Genomic DNA, 15,317 nt, shown 5'->3' with positions numbered 1-15,317 from the left:
GCATTGTGACTCTAAAGTTGTATTGTTTTAATCTAATGAATATATTCTATTGCACATATGAAAATGTTTAGGGACAGGTCAGTCTGAAAAACCACAATGTAACAAATAATGAAACACAATATCCGGAACAAAGTAATTAACTGTATGTAAATGTACTAGAGATGTCCCGATCCGATCACGTGATCGGGGATCGGAGCCGATCACGTGATTTTCAAAAGATCGGAATCGGGAGAAAAAAAATCGGGGATCGGGATTTTTTTTTTTTTTGAAATACTTACAAAACACAAATGACCATGGTCAAGTCTTAAAGTCATCCTGAGGCCTTAGTTTTGGTTTCAAATTACAGAACATCATGTATGTGTTGCTTCTTTGGGGCTTGTTTTCATAGACCTGGTTGCTTATTTCTCTCAAATCTGGCAACAGAGTGGGCAGGGCGCAGTGTCTAATTGTAGCAGCAAGCTAACGAGTACTGAAAGCTTTATTTTGTTTTGATCCAATGCTGCACGACTGAACTGATCCAATGCTGCTGTGAAAGAAAGAAGCTATATCCATGTTGGATAGAATATCCAATTTAAATAAAAAAATAACCTTAAGGGACAACTTGAATGCTTTTTTTTCTCTTAATGCATTGCATAAAGATCGGATCGGGAAAAATCGGTATCGGCAAATTGTCAAAATCAAATGATCGGAATCGGATCGGGAGCAAAAAAAGGTGATCGGGACATCCCTAAAATGTACAGTATATTATATAAACTAATGTTTACCCAAGAGGTATGATTATGTTGTATCTCACAGGTGCTTCATTCTATCATTCCATTCTTTATGACTTTTTCAAGCAGTGAATTTATTTTGATATTTTCTGTTTTAATTTCTGCTTTCAAAAAACACCAAAAAGCATACCATTATATTGGTAAAGTCAAAAGCACCCAATTCTGCCCATGCGGTTTAAAAATAGTATTTATTGAGACCATATATGCCATGGGTAATTATCGCACACTATTAGGGGCGTAGGTGCACTCGGCCAGTCAAGATAATCGAACAAGTCTATTTCCTCGTGTTATCTGTCTATTATTATTTGGACTATGCAAATTGAACGTAACTTTCCTAAAATAAAAATGTATCTAGTATTCAGTTGACACGATTTTGATCTTAGTCCTTGAATGTTAAATACTGAAAGACACACACATTTTCATTATCTTTGAGGACATTACATTGATTTATATTTCATTTGATTTCATATTGCCTTCCCTTACTCTAAACACAACCTATTACTTGCGTAATCCTAATCTTAACATAATCGAAATCTTTGCCCTAAAATATAATAAATAACGGTATTGGGACCTTCATTTGTCGTAAAAAATAAGGTTCCCCATAATGTCAGTCAGATATACACATAAACACACACAATAAAATACTAAAAAGCTTACATATATATAATATATATAATATAAAGGACACAAAGTTCTCCTTAAAATAATCTGTTTATTCTGAATTGAAACACAGGGTTCAGTCAGTAACAATCTCCCTCCAGCTCTGTATTGTCAGCGGCCCCCTAGTGGACCACAGCAAACATTACACACTTCAGAGTCATCTGCAAACAGACCACTGCTCTGCCTGTGAGTCATGACAATAAATAAGAGTTTGTGTGTGATCTTTAAGAGGCATAGTAAGATAGAACTGTCTGAGATCAACACATCGGATGAGACTTTGATTGAGAAAAACAACTGATATGCTAGATTCCTACAAATATCTATCATAAAAACCTAACTAGCAAAAAAATCTCTTCTGACTGCAAACTAGGCATTTTCTTCAGTGTGAGACAGTCCCTTCATCTTTGTGGTTTTCGCAAACAATACACACGAAATGTGAATCTCTGACAAGGAAGCATCTTTCAAATTATTTAAAGCCCTAAATAAAATAAATACATGAATCTATGATTTATGTAAAATATGTCTTTCCATCATAAGGCCTCTATGCAGCCTTGGCATTTATCAGTTGTACACATGGCACTTTGGCCAAAGTGTATACATTAAATAAATTCATTAGTTATTTCAATGCACTGAAAGATATTTGTCCATAAAATATTCTGTTGGCCAGAAATACAGACGGGCTAAAACGGTCGTCTTCAGAAGATTTGATCTGCGTATAAACAATAAATAAATAACCTTGGCATCCTCATATACTTTATGTATACATCATCACTATCTTATATGGCACAGACACACCAGGAGAGATAGTGGAGTACATACATCGAGGGACACATTGTAAGACTTCAGAGTGCAAACTGGGTTTGTCAGCTGAGTTACTCAGGTATATGTCACGTATGCAGATGACACTCAAGTTTATTATCTTGGCAAGTCAGTCCAACGAGAGTTCCCATTCATGGTTGCTCGTTTGAAGGCAAGTTTCTAAGTCTCAAGAGAGGAAGGATGAAGATACGAGAGAGCGCTTACCACTTTCACTGCTCCCTCCAGGATCTTGGAGATACGACTGTAAGCTGCTGAATCATTTACCTTCAAATCACTTTCTCTCACTGAAACACCAGAAAAAATATCAAATGGCAGCAGCTACATACAAAAACAAACATATCCACTCTAATCTAAAATAAATTTGTTAAAGCAAACTGATTGCTAAAGCAGTGACATTGCTATAGGCACTAAAACGTTTACAGCAGCAGCGACTGAAAGAGCCCATTTTGTATAAATGCATTGTTATGCAAGGCCGTCTACAGTATGTATATTTGACACCAAAAAGGCCATGTAGTGTGTTCATTGTGAAATAAAAAACTCATTTTTTATGCCTCCTATATCTCTTCAGCTTTTCTCAAATCTATTCCATGGACATTCTGCTGCAGGTGGTACATCAGTGCAGTGAAAGTGTGCATAGCTTCAACGGAGGAGAGAAATTTGTACATTTCTTCTCTCTCTTAATGTCCCTCCCCTCCTTTCCTCTCGTTCTCCTTCAGACGTTAGCCATGCAGGATATTATCCCAGCTGATCCTCATACTGCTTCCTGAAGCAGTCCCCAGCAGGGAAGAAGTCCCAGCAGCGCTCCTGGTACAGCTTCCACACGTATGACTCCTGAAACACAATATTATAAAAATAACATTTTAACAAGACAAAAACAACCAATAAGGTCTTGTTTGATGTACCTTCTTTACATTGGTATATATATCTTTAAAGAAATATGTATACTGACCTGTCCTGTGTGTTCTGTTTCATCTTTGTTAATGAGATACATCAGGAAGAACCTGAAAAAGAAAAGGGAAATAATGCAAAAAATGCTAATTAGATTGCTTTTGAAGAAAATATATTTGCGTGTTCTTAGAAGCCATTATCCTCAGGGCAAATTGTCTAAATACTTTTTTACTAAACTTCTTTTTCCTTAGGCCAAGTTTTAAAGAAAGAAATCGGGCGGCCTAAAAATTAAATGATATATGTTATGTGGGCCTGCATTTGTCCCCAAAAGCAAGGTCCCTACAATGTTAGTCACACAAACACACACATACAGAAGCTTACATATAAATGAGGACACAATGTTCTCCTAAAATAATCTGCTTATTCTATATCATATGATGAAACATGTTAAGCATATATAACAAAGCTATGTTTTAATAGTGAACATTTAGGTCGCCTTCATGTTCCACACTCTTTGAATGCCTATTATTAAAAAAATATATCAAACTAACGGTTTCAACTAGCCTATCACCAACTTTAGGAGTAAAGGTATATATTTTCAAAACAAAACAATGACTATGTTTATAATTACGACATCTTCTTCTGCACTCTGAAAGGTTACTTACATGTAGTTGGCTAAGTTATGCTCTTCTAAAGTGTGTGTCTCAAAGCCGTGAGGCGTCGTGTCAAAGTAGTCGCTTCCAATTCCACAGATGAAACACTTTGTCTGGAGGCAGAGAGGACAGTGCAGATTAAACGTGTTCTTGCCCTATTACTGATGGAGAGTTGAAGGTTAAAGAGATTAGTTAAATCCCTTGGAAAGTAATAATCTTACCTCCATGTCCTCTCTGACCTGCTCCTGCTGGTCTCTCAGCTCTCCAAAGGCATCAATGATCAAACCTGAAAGACACACAGCATTTCTTATTCATCTGAAGATCTGAATGGTTTCTTTTTGAGGTTACCCTTTTTTAAGAAAGGTTGGTGGCATCTCAAGAACCCTATTTGCTGATCTCTAAACAAATGTTCCCTGCTAGCTTCACATAATAAAGCACAGGACAATCTTGTCTGTTCAAATGCTGACTGTGTCAACTGACCCACATGCAAAACTTTTTGTGTATGAATTTGAAACTAGAATGGACAGTAGGGTTTAAATAGCTCTTTCGTAGCGTGTGTAAAAAATCCCAGGGGCAGTGAGATTGAACCAGGACAGTGCACTGAAAGAGGACGTACAGTAGAGCTGGGGGAAACTGCAGAAAGATTGCTAGAATTAACCCATCTTAAAAAAGTGTTACCTTTGGAGTGGTGCAGATTTGATGCATCGCAAGGGTTCCCTTGACGAAAAGCAATGGGATTTTTCAATTGAAATTTCCATTGGATCCACTTTTATGATTTTAGGAACATAAATGCAATCACCAGAAGTAAAAAGCTGCAAAAACGAACTTCATCAAGGTCGCAGTAGAATTGTAGAATTTAAACTTTGAATTTGGAAGAAGTATAAACACAGAAGTATGAATAAAAGAGCTTGCAGGAATCATGGGTATTTTTCTTAGTTTAGGTCCTGTAATTAAGGTCATTTTGACAGCATGTGAGTGCAGATTAACGTTTGGGTGCACGGAACATTTAAATGATCTCAACAAGATACAGTACAATACGCTTTTGGTTAGTCTAACAACTATATACCATACCCTGGATGATAGCTAGCAGGATGACAATGACAAAGAAGAAGAAGGTGATGTCAAAGACCACTCGGTAGAGCTCGTACTCATCCCCCGCTGGGTCCTCAATTTCATCTCCAATACCCCCACCAGCACGCACGCCAACGTACATGTGGAACAGGTAACACTACGGGGGGATGGAAGAAAATCCAACATTTATGAAACAAGACAGAAATCAGACTCACGGTAAAGTTTACCTACGACACAGACTGGTACTATAGTAATATTTCTGCCCTGCACTCACAGTCATCATGTCATCACACTTCATGTCCGGCTCGTCCTCATCCTCGCTCATGTTGTAGAACTTGCGGAAGAAGTTGAAGGCCACCACGGTGTAGAGGTACACCACCACAGCCAGCAAACCTACAGTCATCATCAGCTGTGAGGAACAAAGGGTGGCACATCGTTAGATGTTCCAAATGGGAGAACAGATGAAACCTCCTGATGATTCCTTTATAATGGAAATGTGCAGACCTGTTTGCCGTTGTGAGTCACGGAGGACAAGATGGTGCGCAGGGTTTTGACACCCATGGCGATGTCCAGGAGAAGAGTGGCAAAGAAGAAGTTGTTGTAGTGTCCAAGTAGAGACATCAACATGTACCAAACCAGGTAGAGGAAGGTCTGAACAACGAGAGGAAAGTCAAAATCAATAAAATCAGATGCTCTCATAGTCCGAATGATACAATGAACTGCTTACTTAACTCACATTGTCAGTGAAAATAACGCCAAACTTCCAGATCTGGTACTTGATGTCAATAGCTGGTAACCTGCAGATACAAGGGTTTGTTTAATCCGAGATACTATGTGTAATACAGCTGAATGGTTTTATGTAAAGAGTCTATTGAACATACCAGCTCAACATTGAGGTGTCTGGTTCGGGCTTTTTCTCATGCGTCATGGCACTGACGTCTAGAGAAGCCAAGTCCATACCGAGCAGCTCAGCAATCCTCTCTCTGCCGTAGATGTCACCATATTTATCCAGCACCTGGATGTCACACACACAAACACACATGTCATTTCACTGCAAGACATTTCCTTGATATTTAGAATCAAAGTAATCTGGAAAAACTCACCTTTCTCTTCACAAACTTGTCCCAGTAGTTGTTAGGGAAGGATCTGCATTGAAGAGAGACATCATACATATTTCAGTGGAGGTAAGCTTCTATTCTAACGGCGTATATTAAAAGGTCTTCAACCTGACCCCTGCAACATTTGAATGCAGCATAAGTCATACTACTTAAACATTAAGCATTTTATTAATATATAAAACCTAATATAAAGTGCACTCAGTAGAGTGCATATATGTCTCTCTAGTATAGCCCCACTGAAATGTCCCTCCTGGCTCCTTTAGTCATGATGGCCGTAATAAAACCTGGGATTTATTAATCAAGCCTAACTTTAGTAGACCAAAGTGGATCAGTGGCTTGGGTTGAAATGAATCAGGATAGGTTCTGCTTAACATTACAAGCCTGTTCTGTACTCTACTGGAAATAGAAATGGAGGAGTCAAATCAAATCAATTTTTTAAAGGAGACATGTCATGCTTTTCCGATTATTAAGTGTGTTATGAAGGTTTTTATGCAGGAGTCAAAACCCCTCCAAGTACACCCTGTAGCGAGTAAAACTCTAACATAGAAAATGTGTCTCGCTGTGTATCGCTAAACAAGGAAACCACACCTCCACGGATCTCAGCGCGATTCACAACGTCCCGACCAATCAGAGCACACTGTGCTCACAGGGAGGGTGGGGGCAGGAGCTTTTGGAGCCACAACGAGCCGTTAAAGGCAGAGAGTGAAATTTAGTGAATACACGTAGTTTACAGAGATGCTGTTTGAGAAACCAATGTGAGTTTGGAAAATTGCACAATATAAAATCTATTCTAGTTGACCTCAACAATGGAATTATGATCAGTGGAAATGGCCATGACATGTCTCCTTTAATATCGTCACATGCACACAGCATCGCACGCAGTGAAATGAAAGCTTTAATTTATAGTTTTCTGAGGCCAGAAGGATTATATATTATAGGTCTGTATATGTTGATACAAGGCTAGGCTGCTGCCTGACTGCTGCTTACCCCCCCTAATTATGACAAAGAAAAACACGTTGTCGGGATAATTAAGCTCTGTGTTTTGTTATTATGCCGGCATTCGGGAAGCTGCGCTCAGATGGCAAGGATATGGAGGCGACTTTGTGCCAGCAGAGTTTACATGTCACCTTGTGGGGCTCGTCCCTTACACACTCAGAAAGATCCCATACATTGGATTTCCTGTCCGACAACATTCACTTAATGACTTCCGGCTGATGCGTCAAAGCACACGCAGCGCACAGATGGAATTATTTTTTTCCTTAATTTTTTTCCTTCGACTAATAGGCTAATTAAAAACGAGTCGACAAAGACGTTTTTCGCTGAATAACATTTAGTCAACTTTTTGGGGATAACCCTACTTGGAACCGTAAATTGGTTCAACTACAGTTCATATTGCCAAACATTGTGAATTAATATGAAAATAATAGACATTTATAGGGAAATGTGCATCAGGGGACATTACAGCAAATACCGCTGAACCACATCCGCATGCCATTAGCCCTGTCTCTCTTGACAAAAGTTTAAATTTGGAGAAATTGTTCTTGCAAATTCATTCTGGCTTGGAAAGTCTGACAGCAACATGAGCCCAGTTCTAACCTAGTCCGCCATTGTTGTTATTGTGAAGGGATAATCACACTGGTGTTGCAGCAACTTTAACGTCGATGTCATGACAGGGCTCCTCTTGGGCTCGGCTCAGTGGAAAAACAAACTGGTTCTTAAGTGGTTTTATCAAGTAGAACCCAAACTAGCCCTAGCATCGAACCAGAATGGAAATTATTTAAGTGAAAAAGAAGGCATCCATGTTCGTTGGCATCCGGTACCAGAGTTTCACTTGTCCCTATTCGTACTGTGTCTCTAAACATGTCACAGGGCTCTTACGGAGTGTTGAGCACCAGCCTGTCCCACTGGCCCTTGATGTCCTCGTCCTCAGGCTGCTCAGTGACATAGAGACCATCAAACTCCAGCTTTCTTGCCAGCTCCTTCTCTCTCTTGAAGATGACCAGAGGGACCTGAAGGGATTTAGAGGTAAAAGAAGATAAGCTGATTGAAACCTACAAGCAAACGCAAAACATTTCATGGATTTTTGTACAGTAAACATCTCATACCTTGAGGCAGTTGTAGCCGATGATGCAGAGGATGGAGATGATAGTGTGGACGGTACCGAAGAAAGCCATGGCCGGCTCCATGTAGCCTGTGCTCTCTTCCAAGAAGTAGTACATGGGACCTTCTTCTTCCTCATCTTCACCTCCGTTATCAAATCCGGACCCATCCTCCTCAGCACCGGATCCTTCAAACAGGCCGGAGCCCTCAAACAAGGCAGAACCCTCAATCTCCTCCTCACCACGAGGTGTGTCAGACACCTGGAAATGTCAGACACAACAATAAGTCTTTGGAGTGTACTTTCTGTGGCATTAACCAGTTAAGCCCCGAGCCTGTTTTTCAGGTTTCAGGCTTGAAAAAATGACATACCCAGAACAAATGACTATATCTTCACTTCTAAAAGGGGTGAATTAATAATCTTTTTTCTCAAAGCAATGATACACCTGTGAGTTGGATGTAGAAAAGTCATAATCAATATCATTTTTTTTATTTTAAAGCAAATTCAGATTGAACATATTAAAAACATTTAAATTATAGTTTCCGTCCAAAAAAAAACATTACTTATAGTGAAAACTATCCTTGAATGATGGGATAGTAAACAAAAAGCTTTAGGAATCCAAACATTAACATATAAAAAGTACCCTGTATCAAGATTGATGCAACACAAGTGAAATTTGACCTTTTTAGAGAGGTTTAGCAAATAAAACCCACCTCTGGGGTAATTTGGGTGTATTTGCCGTTTCTCTGGAACCCATTGGTCGATTTTGGTGATTGTTTCGGTAAAAATGGTTCATATCGTCAGGTAGCTGAGTTTTCTTCCCGTTAAGTGTGTATGACACATTCATAGTTTGTTAAATGTTAAGAAGCCCTCAGACGCTGTTTCTTGCAAGATGTTGTCGGTGCCGGCAGGGGGCACAGGGCTTAACAGGTTAAAACCTAATTTCATTAAAGTTGAGTTCAAATTGAAAGAATGTAGGCTATTTTTGCCGTCCTTCAGACTATTGGAATATCAAAATACACATTGAGATATTGTTTTTACTAACTTTGTCTCTGTACGTCTGTAGGTTTCTCCAATATCCGCCAAAAGTTAGCATAAGATCTTTCCTGATTTGCATATTTAAACATGACATTTCAATAAACGTAACTTATTTCAACATGTTAACCCTATTAACCTGTAGTGTCTTAAAACATTTATGGAATTTAGAAATACAAACATTTAAAAGATATTCTGAAATGTGTTCTTTCTATATTCTAAAGGTTTTTAGAAATGGTTTGTTCATGTTTATTGCGAGCCCGATTTATATAGTATTTTATTTTTCAACATTTCTTTTGTCTAAAAAAACTTGAAAACATCCAACAGGAGAAAAACCAAGATACTTTACAGGAGTCAATTCAGTATGTGTCGTCTAAATTAAGTTTAGCGTGCACACACCTTGTAGAAGAGCAGGATGAAATTGAGAGCGAAGGAGATGAACAGGACCAGGAAGCGAAGGTTGTAGAAGTTGCGAGAAAGGTAGTTCTGATGGAGGGGGGGCACAGCACAGAAACAATATTTTACTGCATGATTCCAAGGCATTAACATTTGGTTTAGCTTATAAATTAAATTGCATTAGGAAATTAATTGTGGGCGCTAAACCTTTTATGTCACATTGCTGCATGATAATGGTGAATTGGGTATCACACAGTCAAGTGCCTCTCTGAAGAACCAAAACCTTACCGTGGTGGAGAGGTTTGTGTGCCCTGATGAACATGGCATCTGTTGTCTGGAACCTTGTGTTCCTGGTAGGGTCTCCCATGGCAAATTGGTCTCAGGCAAGGGGCCAGACTAAGATTGGTTCAAAGACCTCATGAAAGAAAAACCAAGAAGTGAGGATACCCGGCCCGGAGGATGCCCGGGTTCCCCTTTTGGAGCCAAGCCAAGAAGGAGGACTCGTCGGTGAGCGTCTGGTGGCCGGGCTTGCCACGGAGCCCGGCCGGGCACGGCCCAAAAAGGCAACGTGGGCCACACCGCCGCTTCTCCGTCCCGCGGACCCACCACCTATGCTAAACAGCGATGGGGTCAGGTGCGCTGCCAGAAGGGTGGCAGTGAAAGCAGAGGGTCTCGACGGACCAGACCCGGGTGACAGAAGCTGGCTTTGGGGACGTGGAACGTCACCTCTCTGGGGGGGAGGGAGCCGGAGCTCGTGCGGCAGCGTTACCAGTTGGATCTGGTTGGGCTCACCTCTATGCACAGCGTCGGCTCTGGGACCTTACATCTGGATAGGGGTTGGACTCTATTCTTAATCGGAGTTGTGCAAGGTGTGTGGCGCCGGGCGGGTGTGGGGATACTCAAAAGCCCCCGGTTGGGTGCTTCTTGGAGTTGGAGCTTACCCCAGTGGACGAGAGGGTCGCCTCCCTACGCCTGCGGGTTTTGGGGGGGGGGGAACTCTGACTGCTGTATGTGCTTATGCACCAAACAGCAGTTCAGAGTATTCAGCCTTCTTGGAGACCCTGGAAAGAGTCCTGTATGGGGCTCCTGAAGGGGAATCTTTAATATTGCTGGGAGACTTCAATGCAGATGTGGGCAATGATGGAGAATATTGGAGGGGTGTGATTGGGAGGAACGGCGCCCCTGATCTGAACCGGAGTGGTGGTTTGTTGCTGGACTTCTGTGCTAGTCATGGATTGTCCATAACAAACACCATGTTCGAACATAAGGATGCCCATAAGTGTACGTGGTACCAGAGCACCCTGGGCAGAAGGTCCATGATCGATTTCATTATCGTATCATCGGACCTGAGGCCGTATGTTTTGGACACTCGGGTAAAGAGAGGGGCGGAGTTGTCAACTGATCACCATCTGGTGGTGAGTTGGGTCGAGTGGCGGGGGAAGCCTCTGGATGGACCTGGTAAGCCCAAACGTGTAGTTCGGGTGAACTGGGAACGTCTGGAGGAGGCCCAAGTTCAGGAGGCCTTCAACTCACACCTCCGGCGGAGCTTTTCAGGCATCCCTGTGGAGGCTGGGGACATTGAACCAGAGTGGTCGGTGTTCAAAGCCTCTATTGCCGAAGCTGCGGTGGGGAGCTGTGGTCTCAAGGTCTTAGGTGCCTCAAGGGGCAGTAACCCTCGAACCTCCTGGTGGAAACCGGTGGTCAGGGAAGCCGTCCGACTGAAGAAGGAGGCCTTCAGGGATGTGTTATCCCGGGGGAGTCCCGAGGCAGTTGCAAGGTACCGACAGGCCCGAAGGGCAGCAGCCTCAGCCGTGGCCGAGGCAAAGCAGCGGGTGTGGGAGAAGTTCAGAGAAGCCATGGAAAAGGACTTTCAGGCGGCAACAAAGTTGTTCTGGAAAACTGTCCGACACCTCAGGAGGGGGAAGCAGGGAACTATCCAAGCTGTGTACAGTAAGGATGGGACGCTGTTGACCTCAACTGATGGAGTGTTAGGGTGTTGGAAGGAACAATTTGAGGAACTCCTGAACCCGACAACTCCGCCCTCTATGTTGGAGGCAGAGCTGGAGTATGACGGGGATCAACACCAATCCCCGGGGGGAGGTCACTGAGGTCGTCAAACAACTTCACAGTGGCAAAGCCCCGGGGGTGGATGTGATCCGCCCAGAAATGCTGAAGGCTCTGGGTGTTGAGGGACTGTCATGGTTGACACGTCTCCCATCGACGTTGCGTGGAAGTCAGAAACAGTACCGAAGGAGTGGCAGACCGGGGTGGTGGTTCCCCTTTTCAAAAAGGGGGATCAGAGGGTGTGTGCCAATTATAGAGGCATCACACTACTCAGCCTCTCCGGGAAAGTTTACTCTAAGGTACTCGAAAGGAGGGTCAGGCCGATTGTCGAACCTCAGATTGAGGAGGAACAATGCGGATTCCGTCCTGGTCGTTGAATGACGGATCAGCTTTTTACTCTTGCAAGGATCCTGGAGGGGGCCTGGGACTACGCTTATCCGGTCTACATGTGTTTTGGAGATTTGGAGAAGGCGTATGACCTGTTTCCCAGGGAGTTACTGTGGGAGGTGCTGCGGGAGTATGGGGTGAGGGGGTCTCTACTCAGGGCCATCCAATCTCTGTACTCCCAAAGCGAGAGCTGTGTCCGGGTCCTCGGCAGTAAGTCGGACCCATTTCCGGTGAGGCTGCGCTTTGTCACCAATCCTGTTTGTAATATACATGGATAGGATTTCGAGGCATAGTCGGGGGGAGGGGATCTGCAGTTCGGTGGACTGAGGATTGCACCACTGCTTTTTGCAGATGCTGTGTTTCTAATGGCTTCATCGGTCTGCGACGTTCAGCACTCACTGGATCGGTTCGCAAACGAGTGTGAAGCGGCTGGGATGAGGATCGGCACCTCCAAATCTGAGGTCATGGTTCTCAGCAGGAAACCGATGGACTGTCCACTCTAAGAAGGGAATCACCCCAAGTGAAGGAGTTCAAGTATTTCGGGGTCTTGCTCTCGAGTGAGGGTACAATGGCGCGTGAGATGGGCTGGGGAATCGGGGCAGCGGGAGCGATATTGCAGTCGCTTTACCGCACCGTTGTGATGAAAAGAGAGCTGAGCCAGAAGGCAAAGCTCTCTGTCTACCGGGCCATTTTCGTTCCTACCCTCACCTATAGTAAAGAAGGATGGGTCATGACCGAAAGAACGAGATCGCGGATACAAGCGGCCGAGATGGGTTATCTCCGCAGGGTGGCTGGTGTCTCCCTTAGGAATAAGGTGAGAAGTTCAGTCATCCGGGAGGGACTCGGAGTTGAACCGCTCCTCCTTCGCGTCGAAAGGAGTCAGTTGAGGTGGTTCGGGCACCTAGTTAGGATGCCACCTGGGCGCCTCCCTAGGGAGGTGTTCCAGGCAAGTCCAGCTGGGAAGACACCGAGGAGTAGACCTAGGACCAGGTGGAGGGATTATATCTTTTCGCTGACCTGGGAGGGCCTTGGAATCCCCCAGTCAGAGCTGGTTGATGTGGCCAGGGAAAGGAACGTTTGGGGCTCTCTGCTGGAACTGCTACCTCCACGACCCGACCACGGATAAGCGGGAGAAGATGGATGGACAGTCAAGTAAAAATATACCTAACAATAACTTAAAATACCAGTATGTTACCTGCACATGTCAGTGTGGCACCACTCACAACATAAATGATGTACTGTGATAGACAGCTGCTCACCATGAATTTGACTCTCTGGACCTCCAGCTCATTCCACAGCTCAAAGCCCTCCTCCGTGGGTTTCTTTTCCTTTTTCGCCTTGGCCTTTTCTTTCTTCTCTTCTATCACCTCGGGCTCCTCCTTCTTTACCTCAGGTTCAGGCTCTGCTTTCTCTGTCTTCTCGCCATTCTCGGTGCTGGAGAAGACACGTGAGGAGAGAACATGTGTGATGTTTCTTTTTAAAGAGGACATAGTATGTTCATTTTCAGGTTCATAATTGTATTTTGTGACAACTGTGACATGTCTCCACCATGCTTTAATGTTCAAAAAAGGTCTTTGTTTTTCTCATACTGCCTGTGAAGCCCACACTGCTCTGATTGGTTAGCTGGCCAGCTCTGTTGTGATTATATGGCAGCTCTGGCTCTGTTTGAATGGATGTGAATGGGTGAAAGCTGACTTTTTAAAGTGCTCTGAGGGGCCCTACAACGCTATTATGGATGCAGTCCATTTACAATACAATATTGGCATGAGGAGAAGTTTTCTCTAGCAAAAGCTGATCATTTTCGATGTTGACAACTCACTCTGCTTTCTCAGTCTCTGGAGGAGCCACTTCTTCGGGTTGAGCAGGTTGAGCAGGTTGCTCTTCCTCTCCTGGTTCTCCCACTGCGGATTCCAACTGCTACATAATGGCATTGCAGTTAATAAACACTTAAATGAAGAGCATACACTTTTATATATGATTACACAGAACCCCTCACCAGTTTTCTCTTCAGCAGCGGTGTGCCCTCTGGTGTCGGAGGCTCTTCAGCCGTCGTCTCACCAAAGTCCCCGAGTCCCCCTGGAGTATTGAAACCGGGCAGACGTCCACCTTCCCTCTCCTCGCTATCCTCCTCTTCCTCCCCTTCTCCCCCACCATCTAAGAGGTCTGACCCACCGTCTGCGTCTTGGTCCTCTCTAGCCCCTGGTTCAGGTGGCAGGTCACCATGAACTTCGTCCTGCGTGGGATCTGGCATACTGGCTAATATCTCCGTTACCGTTATCTTCTTGGCGCCCTCCACTAGGCCTCCACCAAACAGCACCTTCCATGTGATTGTGAAGAAGCCCTTACATACACCGTAGACAAACATCAGGATACCCATCAGAATAGTGTAGATAAACGTAACCAGGCCGATGACCATCTCCTTCACAGTCATCTTTCTAAGTTTGCGGTAGCGACGTCGCAGGTTACGGAATGTGAACATGTTGAAGAAGTCCCCCACGCTCTTCAGAAACTCTGCGAAGGCTGAAGCTGCCTCTGGAGGGACTTCATCTCCATTGCCTTCCTCTCCTTCTACAGCCTCTGCTTGTTCTCCCCCGCCTTCCTCTCCTTCCTCATCATCGTCTTCTTCTGCATCGTCTCCCTCAGGCTCAGAGATAGACGCCGCAATGTTCATCTCAAAGATGGTGTCCTCGCAGAAGTTCACAAACATCTCCATTTTCTCACTCTCTTGGCCCTCATTGACCACATCAAAGATGAACTGCCGCTTGGACTCTCGAACTTGTGGCATTTCCCACTGGTCGCGATTAGCCTCGCTGATCTCAAAGTAAATGCGCTCAATCTTCTTGCTGGCTCCCATGATCTCGATGCGGCCGAGGAAGGGGCGGAAGTACTTGAGCACGCTCTCTGCCTGCTCCAGGAAGTTCTGAAGGCGAGTGTCGTGGGGCACGTGCTCCGAAAGGTTGGTGAGCAGAACGGCGATATTGAAGCCGATGTCCTTGGCTGGCTCCTGGAAACGATCGGCAAACTCCTCAAAGTTGATCATCTCATTCTCATCAGCTTCTGAGCAAGAGAGGAGGAACTGGATTTCTGAGGGAGAGTATTGCTTCTGGCTGTCCATGGCCTTGGAGAAGTCTTTTTTGGAGATGAGCCCACGGGGGTCGGTGACGTAGTCCCGGAAGGCATCTGATGCCACGATGTCTTTGAGCTTGAGGAACATGTCGAAGAACTTGAGGATCATCTCCACGTTGCTGGAGGACTCCACCAGCATGTCGACCATTTGCCTGGCAATGGTGCCGTTCACAATATTGCCTAAGAGCAGAACACAGTTTGAAGAAATTAGATGAGAGTTTGCAACAGGAAG

The 15,317-nt window shown here is 44.0% G+C and overlaps 1 protein-coding gene across 1 annotated transcript in view; it reads right to left on the bottom strand.

Moving 5' to 3' along the window:
* Nucleotides 1–1,462: 1,462 nt before the first annotated feature.
* The window catches only part of ryr1b (ryanodine receptor 1b (skeletal)), a 145,438-nt gene continuing 131,583 nt past the window's right edge, over nt 1,463–15,317 (bottom strand). The window contains 16 exon segments of the mRNA XM_079673789.1: nt 1,463–3,080; nt 3,199–3,250; nt 3,803–3,903; nt 4,012–4,076; nt 4,862–5,018; nt 5,136–5,270; nt 5,366–5,512; nt 5,598–5,658; nt 5,743–5,876; nt 5,965–6,007; nt 7,858–7,988; nt 8,085–8,339; nt 9,512–9,598; nt 13,219–13,393; nt 13,779–13,876; nt 13,956–15,265. Of these exon segments, the coding sequence (XP_079529915.1) occupies nt 2,985–3,080; nt 3,199–3,250; nt 3,803–3,903; nt 4,012–4,076; nt 4,862–5,018; nt 5,136–5,270; nt 5,366–5,512; nt 5,598–5,658; nt 5,743–5,876; nt 5,965–6,007; nt 7,858–7,988; nt 8,085–8,339; nt 9,512–9,598; nt 13,219–13,393; nt 13,779–13,876; nt 13,956–15,265 (3,047 nt within the window). The 3' untranslated portion in view covers nt 1,463–2,984.

Source organism: Notothenia rossii (genome assembly GCF_949606895.1).
Source record: "Notothenia rossii genome assembly, chromosome: 4".
Lineage (NCBI taxonomy): Eukaryota > Metazoa > Chordata > Actinopteri > Perciformes > Nototheniidae > Notothenia > Notothenia rossii.
The sequence above is the reverse complement of the archived record's forward strand: the minus strand, read 5'-3'. Positions and strand labels throughout refer to the sequence as shown.